At 36.8% G+C, this 10,000-nt stretch overlaps 1 protein-coding gene across 2 annotated transcripts in view; it reads left to right on the top strand.

Annotated features, from left to right (window-relative positions):
• POLA1 (DNA polymerase alpha 1, catalytic subunit) overlaps positions 1 to 10,000 on the top strand; it is a 196,954-nt gene that overhangs the window by 82,719 nt on the left and 104,235 nt on the right. For both annotated transcript variants that reach the window (XM_027884228.1, XM_027884229.1), the window contains exons 33-34: positions 6,178 to 6,359; positions 8,063 to 8,194. In XM_027884228.1, the coding sequence (XP_027740029.1) occupies positions 6,178 to 6,359; positions 8,063 to 8,194 (314 nt within the window). The remainder of the gene's footprint in view (positions 1 to 6,177; positions 6,360 to 8,062; positions 8,195 to 10,000) is intronic.

Here is a 10,000-nt window from a genome sequence, read left to right on the forward strand (position 1 = left end):
GAGTTGCACTGTGTGTTTAATGAATTATTTATACTATGCCCGTATCTACAGGAATTTCAGACCTGCAGAAATTATTTTGTTTGGAATATTGGAATGCTCAAAGGAAGTCCTCAGCATTTTGTGTTTAGGTAATGGCCAAGATCCAGTATTTGGTCCCTCTAAACGTGTTGCCTTCAGGACCATTCCCTTGGGCCATGGCATCTCTGTAACTCCCTTACTAACTGTGAATTGCAGATTGTACTTAAAATGTATGCAAGTTCCTGCCTTGTTGCTTCTCAGGAAGGGTGATGTAGGACCATGAAAGATTCTTAGTCTCCCAAGACAATGTGTAACATGCAGCTTTTTTCCATGTCCATTTCTCTATTGGGGTGGGAGGGGAGGATAGAAATTTTGCTTTTGTCTGGGAGTTAGCAAAGATGTTTCTTGGAGGCATTTGGTGATGCATTGTGGTGTCAGCAGCTCTCTGCTTTGAGGAGGTTCAGCCCTGCTTCACACATGCAGGCTGACCATACAAACCATTCTGTTTGTTATGTGGCAGGGCCTTGGTATACAACTTTCCCTTGATGTCAAAGTCAGCTGTGTGGTATGCCTGACTGAAAAGGTCAGGCACTCTTGGTTAGGGCGAAGCAGTTTAAAATAGGCAGCAAACTTGTATTTCATTTAGGTAAAAGACAGGAAAGATTTCTGAAGCTTGTTTAGTTTATTTGGGAATGGTTGTTAGTCTTGTAGAGTGAAGATCAAATTCAGTGTTGTTCCTTATTCAAAACAGGTTGGATTTTCAAAAAAGACTGGCTCCCTTCAGAATCCTGAATTAACTACCCAGATCTTAAGAACTGTGTGCCACTTGATAGCACCTACTATTTGCAAATACCTATGCTGCTTTTTGCACTATAGTGTGCTTCAGATGAAAATTACTTTTATGGTCTATAATAGCATCATGCAGCCGAGAGTTTATTGATAGTCCACAGTTGTCCATCTGACAACCTCTATGTATCTATTTCAGTCTTAGATCTGAAGTGTGCAGTTCAGGTTGACCTTGCTGTGCAGCAAAAATGTTATCACCTTCTATAGCTTTGTTTTCTTGAGAATGCTTAAATTGAGCTTGAGAGTGAAGTCAGGTCTCTTTCAAGGCTTCTGCTCTGGTCAGGTTTTTATATACAGTGCTTAATGGCACAAAAATCATTGCAAACTGAAGTTATGTTACAGCTTTTTTTTTTTCTTAGCAATACTGGAAGTGCGCTCAAGTGGTTTTGTTTCAAAGAAATTGAAAATCCTTTGCAAGATACAAAAGGGTACAATAATACTTGAGTCCAGCTTGCTGTAAGAAGCCAAGATGAAAACTGTTTGCTGTTCTGTGATGCTAAGTTGGGCTTTTTTGCTTAGTGTTTTCATCATGCTACACTTCCACATTACTGTTTTTTTCCCTGTCTTGTTGCAAAAGGGCACATTTTTCTGGTCTGATGGAGAAAGATGATGTTCTGGAGGATATCTAAGCATTGTGTCTGCGGACCAAAACTTAGTTGAATTCTCATTGTGTGTGTCTTCCTGCACCTGATCAGATTTATTGTGTTACGTAGAGTCACTGTAGGAAAAAGGTCTTGGCTGCACATTTAACATAAGCTGTTTATAAGGAGAATGTTTCATTGACACGTTAGTCCAGGCAGATAAAACTGAGTTCTGCTTGGGAAGCTTGGCTTATATCAAAATGATGAAAAGTTCTTTGTTCTGCCTGTGCTTAAAGCAAGTTATTTTAAACTATTTTAGACACTGAGTAACAGGGGCAAATAATGACACTTAAAAATTAGAGAGAATCCCTTAAAATATTTATTCATTGTGGAATCCAGCTGAAAATTGCCTTTTGTTTTTGGACATTGTAGGAGGTCTGCCTAGCCTTTGAGTGATGGAAATTCATTGTTCCTAAAAATGAGAACCTCATGGGCATATTCCTGCTTTCACTCTCTTTGTCTTGAAGTTCTTGAGGAAAAGCAGTGACAAGATGAGGATTGTCAGGGTTTCTGAAACTAAGTAAAGTGTACAACCTGATCAGTTACATCATTTAGTAAATCTGATCTTCTTAAATGCTTGGAGACCTTCCTTCATGCTGAAAATACCTATAGCTTTTAAACTGTATTATCAGACCTCTTAATGTATTTAAAGTAAGTGAGGGTTTGTTAACACTTAACTACTGCTCCTTGTCTCAGAGAAAAGTCACATCTTATTTCTGTGTTGTCATAAATATCTAAACATTATGGAAGCAGTCATTTAACCGTGGTATTTTTGTAGCTTATTAGAGCAAAGCTTCATTTACCCCAAATAATGGAAGCTGATGGCTGCTGTCCTAGACAGTGCCATGATGTTCTGAAAGGGGTGTGTGCTGCTGCCTTACAGGTGGTTGTGCTCTGCAGATTGCTTGGCCTTTGGGTATTTCTTTGGAATGCTTCCTGATTCTAGGGAGTCATTACCAGGTCATGATGAGGCTTGCCATTGAGAGTACTTCCCAGTGCTGCTTCCTACTTCCACGCAGTGTGTTAGCTGCTCCTTGTAAGGAAACCCACAACCACCTTAAAGATATTGTCTTTTTGTTGTTGTTGTTGTTATTATTATTAGAGAGTCATTTAATAGGTACCTTTAATATAGCGTTCAGCAGTCACTCAGACTGACTCTCCTGACAGAAATCAGGACTCTCCTTGTGGCACGCAGGAATTACGTCAGGTTCTGGCTTTCCTACTGTTTGCCTCACATTAGGGAGTGAAGCGAAAGGACTGTGAGGGAAATTAAGATTAAAGTCGTGACAAAACTTCATGACATACGATGGTAATCCCCACAGAGTGTGAACTTTCTGTTTGTGGTCTAGCAGGGTGTTCCTGACATGCTTTAGACCCGTTCAGAAACTGAGACTTGCCACAGCGCGCTGGGTGCTCGGAATGCGATAAAAGAAACAATAAAAACGTGAATGAATTAAAAAAAAAAAAAAAAAAAAAAAAAAAAAAAAAAAAAAAAAAAAAAAAAAAAAAAAAAGGCAGGAACCCCCGCGGGCGGCCCCGGCCCTGGCCCGGCGCAGTGCGCGGCGCTCGCCGCGGGGTGGCAGCACCGGCCGCCGTTTCCCGACCTCCCGCAAAATGTCCATCGGGAAGAGGGACCGGCGGGAACTTCCCGCGCTCCCGGCGCACCTGCGGCCGGAATGCGGCGTCCAGCGGGAAAGCCCTGGGGCCAGCGGCCTCTGCCCGGCCTGGGACGCGCCCGTTCCCGAGGGAGTGCGGGGAGAGGCGGGGCCGTTCGGCAGAAATAATGTGTTTAAAATCCCGCCTTGAGTAAAATCTGTTTGACCTTTTTTTTTTTCTTTTCCCCCCCCAGGTTCTTGAGTAACCTGCTTTGCTGCCAGTTAGGAAATGTTATGATAGCTCTATTGAACGATTCAGTATCAAGTCCCGGACTTTAGTTTGATTATTTACTTTTGCCACGGTGCTTTCGTCAGCACATTTGCGATGTTGCATTGCTTTGTCCTGCATCCAGCCTTGCAGTTTTGGCGAGGCTGGAAAGCTTACCTGCAGTGCAGGTAATTGAATGATATCCCTGATATCCCTAATAAAGATTTTTTTTTTCCTGTCAGATTAAGTAAAAGTCCTTTTGATTTTTATTTTTTTCTTGATATCGTGGGAGGGGAAAAAAAAAAAAAAGAAAAAAAGAGGAGAGTTCAAAGTTCACTGATTAGTCTCATCCATTAATTTAAAAATTACCCAAACCAGATATTATTTTTTTTTTCCCTTCACCCCATCAGATAGCACCTGTTTTGTTTACCAAGTAAAATAATATGACCACTGTGACCTGGTCTGAGAGGATACCAGTTAGTGTGCTGAAATGAATTAACTGAACCAACAAACTATTCCTGAAAGGAGATAATAGATAAAATAGGTCCCAATTCCACAAGATAATTAAGGTAGACATGTTCTTTAAAAGCCTGATTTGTAGTCCCTTTTATTTCACTGTGGCTGTTTGCACACCAAAAGTTAGATGTATGCTTGATTCAGCACAATGTTTTTGCTGTTGTTTTCTCCAGCCAAAACAGCTGAGAAAGTTCAGACATAGGTGTGATTTAAAATCTTGCGATGAATGGGGTTTTTTTCTGTTTAATTATTACTAAATGAGCAGATGTGTATTTACTGTCACTGTTTTTGACTGAATACTGGAAAACTGCAGTTGTCTGAAGACCATAATTTATCTTCTTTTATCTTTTAGTGAACTTTTTTGCTCTGCATTTGCCTTTTGGGAAACAACCAAGCATGGATTTCTAGCTGAACTTTAATGGTAGCTGTATCAGAAAGTTGCAATGATGTTTTTTTATTCCACTTCTGAACTCAGAGTAAACCGAGAATTTTTGTTTGTCTTCACCATTACTACCTTAGATCCAGCCTACTGCATAGTTAGGTATTTTTGCAAAATCTGAATACCAAAATCAAGTTGCCTTTCTAAACCTTTTGTCTGCTACTTGTGTGTTGCAGAACCTACTTTTTGTTTTCTAAAACAGCAAATATATTACCAACCCTTTTATTAAAAAAAAAAAAAAAAAAAGGGCAAAAAACCAGAAAAAAACCCTGATGATTTTTTTTTATGGGTACTGTATGTGTTAGAGTGTAAAATATGCTATTAACAGTGTTTTTTGCTTTATTTGCTCATTCTTTAATGAATAATAGAGAACTATAATAAAAGTTTAGAACCTCTTGGAGGTGAATTGTTACCCTTATGCATTGATATTTTTCTCTTTTGATAAAATTAAAATTGGGAAGATTGAAATTAGTGCAATTCATATTCTAACAAGAACCAAATAAACTTATTTGGCAATGGAATTTTTCCTTGTCCTTGAATTTGTTTTAAGACTGCAAAATAGAAATTCAGAATAGTGGTAATAAAGTCAGACATACCAAATCTTTTATGCTGTATCTACCTGTAAAACACAACTGTTTTATAAGTACAGAAGTAGTTGGCTAGTTTACCTGAATGTTGTTCCCAACCTTGTTCCCAATTGTCTGTAAGCCTCATGGTACAGTATAGTAAGGTTAAGCTTTACTTTCTATTTGTGATCTTTGTTGTGCTTTCTGTAGGAATTCCTGTTTTTTACTAACTTTATAGGAGATACGGGTTAATGCATAGTAATCTTCTACTTGGCTTAATTAATGTATGTTAAAAATATTTTTTCAAGTGCTTTTCTGATCTTCCTAATAATAAAGTAAGCCATAGTTTTCTGAGTGGTTTCTCCTACATGCTCATTCGAATAATTTTTTTCCTAACATGTGCTATTTGCTAGAGTTAAGAAAAAAGCCCCTGTAAATGAGATGCATGGACTTTTAAAAGGTTGCACATGACAAAGGATGACAAAACCTGTGGATTTTTATTAAGTTTACTTTGGCAGTCTTATTCCTAGGGCAATGAACTTCGTGCTTACTTGCTTATTTACTTATTTGTGATTGAATCAGTATTTTTAGGATCTTTCTGTGTATTTATTTGTTTAAAATCTTGAGTTCTGGCAATCAAAAATAAAGCACTTTGTCTCTAGCGCTGCCGTTTTAAATGCTGCTACTGAATTTTAACCACTGCATTAGATTGAAACCTACATGCTGTTAACCACTGAGCCAAAATGAAATCGACCACTGCATTGAAATCAGAGTTGGCAGTTGTACACGGACTTGAAGGAGTTGGTAATAGCAGTGCACCCGCGTTTCTTTAATGGGGTTTTTATTCTCTGTTTTTGGTTTTAATGGTGCCATTTTGATTTAAAGACTGTTTCTTAACAATGATGCACATTTTTATTGAAATATTTTCAGTGTAACTTAAGAAGAAAATAACAATAAAGCTATCTGCTAGGAGTGGTTTCCTCAGAAACAAAACGTTCTGTTGCATACTCCCATGATAATGCAGTGGGCTTGTTTTATTTATAAAGCAATCTTGCGTAAGAAGATAAGTAAGAAGCTCTCCTCATGTTTTGCGAACCTTTATTCATGGTTAAAAATTGTAGAATGTATTTATGTTTTATAGAGGAAGTTTTACTAAGAAGAGATTTTCAGCTTCTGAATTTACATTTTGTAACTTTCTTTTGAATCTGCTTCACCAAGCATATGAAAAATAAGCCTGCTTGCATGGTTGACCTCTTAGTCTTTTGAAATTTTTGTTTCTTATTAATAGGACTGGATCCCTCCCAATTCAGAGTCCATCACCATTACCATAAAGATGAGGAGAATGATGCCTTGGTTGGTGGCCCAGCTCAGCTCACTGATGAGGAGAAATATAGGGATTGTGAAAGATTCAAGTTTTGCTGCCTCAAATGCGGAACAGAAAATATTTATGACAATGTCTTTGATGGTTCGGTTAGTTTTTTTTATTGTTTCATTTCTGTTCATCAGTGAGGGAGAAAAAATACTTGTAGAGAGAACAGCTTTTCAGATAGGATTCGTATGATGTAGGAGGAAATACCATATTGTTTCAGTCCTGCTATTTATAGCTTTGGAACAGATATTTGCTGATAGGATAGTGCTGAAATATTTTCCCCATTTTTGCATTTTGGCTGTGTTGTGTAGCAGAACATGTGAGATTATCTGGCTTCATTAATCTGTTTGTCCACAGTCATGAATGATTGTTGCTGTAACTTTTTAAAAGAATCCTTATCTTAACACCTTAGTAACTTTCAGTTCTCTATGTAATATAACTTTCATATAGCAATGGCAATTTCTTATCCTAAATCATATTAATTGGAACAAAGTGTTCTTTAAACTTGTGTTTATCTTGCTACATCCCACCTCCCTTCTTGACAGTGAGGTTTTTCTGTTATCTTTCCTTCTGTCTTTGTGAATTGAACATAAAAAGTCATAGGGCTACATTCTTGTTGAAAAGTTCTGCCAAAAAATGTATCTCTGACCTTGGATCACAAGTTGAAATAGGGCCAAGTATTTAACTCTACAGCGATGTTATGTATGTATTAGTCATCGGCAAATTAGTGAGCTTCAGAGTACTGAAAACCTTGAAACTGAAAGCAAATAAATCTTTTATCTAAATTAAAAGTAATTATTTTAAGTTAATTTGGACAAACAGCAGATGTTTTGCATTTTTTTGAATCAAAATAAAGCAGTCTTTGGAAACAAGTAAGAGGAAAAGACATACAAATCTAGTGATACTTCGTGAATCCTTGACTTTTGTTCACTGCAGCTGTAAATAAGACAGTTAATTGCATGTAGGCTTGACAACTTGCAGATGGGCTAACTGGAGAGAAGTTAAAAAAAAAACAAACCCAAACCTCCACACCACCAAACAATAAAAATCCTGAATCCAAACCAAAAAGGCCTCCTGTATTTCACCTGGAATTATTTAGTGTTGTAGGTGGGGCTGTTTATCACAGATGGCTCACAACAGTCAAGTCTTACCTTGAAAGAAAGTTTTTCTGAAAGTTTTATAACTGTCCAGCCTACCAGATTGCTCTTATATTAGTGAGAATTCCAGTAACTTAATTTCATTTATTCACACAACACTTCCAGGTTCTGAAATTTTAGTGTCAGGTGTTCAGAAGGTTTTGAAAGTAAGGGAATGAGATGGTGCAAACTGTTAAGAGCTATTGTTTGAACTCAGAGAAAAGATGATCATGAGATTCTTGTTTAATGAGGTTTGTCTCCACAGACCTGTTGGTAATTTTGTAATTTGTATCTATAAGGTTGATTTTAATGTTCAGATCATTTGTCTGGGACAGAAGTTTGATGTCCCTGATAAAACAACAAACCTATGTTGTTTGGGTAGAGATGGGGGGAGCATGATTTGTCCATAGATCAATTTTTTTTTCTCAGCATCCTTTTTTGAATTACTTTGAAACTTTGTGGTCTGTTCTCCAAAAGAGCTTTCATTAAGAAGAGAATGGGAATAGTGTAGGTCAGAGATATCTTCATTTGGGGATGGCCAACTGTGATGGGAACAAAGAAGGCCCAGGTTATTATAGGGCCTTTGAGACTATTACTGTCTAAACTCCTGTGGTAACTTCTACCATCTGTAGCAATGATGCATGCTGGTTTTACACTTCTGTTTTCAGGGGCGGTTTATTGAACCCAGCTTGCAAAGGTGCAGTAAGACTGAATGTGAAGAGCCTCCTTTCAACTACGTGGTTCAAATGAGCAACAAGTTACTGCTGGATATTAGACGCTACATCAAAAAATATTATAATGTAAGTATTCAGAAAATACTCTGCTATATGAAAGGAGTGTTCAAAGTAGCGTTGAATTTTTCGTGATTGTCATGTTACTTTTTTTTTAATATAGCTTACGTTAGTGGGATGCAACATCAAACCCCAACTTTATGAAAGTAAAACAATCTATGATTTCAGGTATTAATTTAGAACATTTGTTTTCTCAGCTCAGGTTCAAGATAGTCAGATGCACTCAGATTTTTGTAACAGTGTGTGTCAACATTGTTACAGATGCTGTAGCTCTCTGTTTTCCGGGTTTTTAGCCAGAGTGCAGAGAGTTGATTATCATAATGCTTTTAGGAAAATCTGTGAAGCCTATCAAATATGCAGATACCAATTTCTCATTTCACTGAAATACAGTTCTCTTTCTCCAACCCAAATTGATGTATACTGTGAAAAGGAAGACCGAGTGTACCTCTGTAAAATGTCTTTGGAGGACAGTAGGAAAGGAAATACTATGAGTCTTTCTTCATGGTGATTGGGAAGGGAAAAAAGAGGAGAAAGATAGGTAGTTAATGAATTTGATTTAATTCTCTTTTTTTTTGGAGGGGTGGTAGTACAAGAAATCCCAAGTGCCAGCGCTAATGGTTGGCTTTGTATGGCACTGTGGGTAAAAAACGTGTAGTATTTGAAATCCCTATCTTTGCACTGTCCAAAGCAGTGACTGGTTAGGACAAAACCCACCGTGCTTTATAAATTATATCAGTATATTTTGCATCTCTGATATGCTAGAAACAACATATTTTGTGAATTGGCAGCTAGCTATTTTGGTCAGATTTTCATAGATGGTCTCATTCTATTACCTGCTTGCTTATTTTTGTTGTTCAGCATTGCATGTTTACGTAGCTGCAGGACAGACATAAATTTTGAGGACAGTCATAACCTTTGGGTGCTCATAATTTTTGATATACTCCAAAAAAGTAGATTGGTTTTGAAACATGAATGACATACCTAATTCATGGTGTGTTTGAAGTATCACAGAATACTTTTGCAGACAACAGCTACAGTGCAAAGAATTATCGTTATGGTTTAATGTGAAGTGTACATTTTCTGTTGTCTTTCTTATGGATTAGTTCTTACTGCAATTGTAGGTAAGTGTTTTCTAAGGTCTTTTCTCAAAGTGTAATAATTTCGGACTGATCTTCTTTCGAAGATCTGTATCAAAAGGAGCGCAGAACTTTTCTTAAGAGTATTTAAATTCAAGCGTTATTTCACAAGGTAGGAATAGATTGTTCCTTCCTATTGAAGTTAAAGTGAGATGGCTTGGACAGGTGAAGCGACCAAAATGTGAGATCTCTTTGTTACTTCATTGCCTTCCTTGCAAAATTATCATCCAGTTGATACTAGTATATATTATATTAAATTTTGGAAAGTGTTATTAAATAATGTGTTCAAGTAACATGTTTACACAGTTTTTGTATGAAAGTTACTTTTTAGATTTAATGTACACACATTATGATAATACACAAGGACACATGCTAAGTAATTTCAGGCTTATAAAGTGCTAACAACATGTACATAAGATATGCAATAGTAAATTTAAATGAAGAAAAAAGATACATTTAGGGCAGGAAAAATTCTTATTACTGATAAGAATAAAAAGTGGTTTCTTTTTTTATTCTGTTCCTTTTTTTTTTTTTTTTGATTGATTGTTTTGTTTTGGTTTTTAAGACCAAGCTGTGAGCCAGACTGAAATGGTTGAATATTGAATGTTGTAATTTGCTTACACTGTATTTGAATCTATTAAGTATCTTCATGGTATACAGGATAATGAAAATAATTAAA

The sequence above is a fragment of the Empidonax traillii genome, unplaced genomic scaffold, assembly GCF_003031625.1.
Source record: "Empidonax traillii isolate 1590-97213 ecotype Southwest subspecies unplaced genomic scaffold, ASM303162v1 scaffold140:size1466565, whole genome shotgun sequence".
NCBI classification, from domain to species: Eukaryota; Metazoa; Chordata; class Aves; order Passeriformes; family Tyrannidae; genus Empidonax; species Empidonax traillii.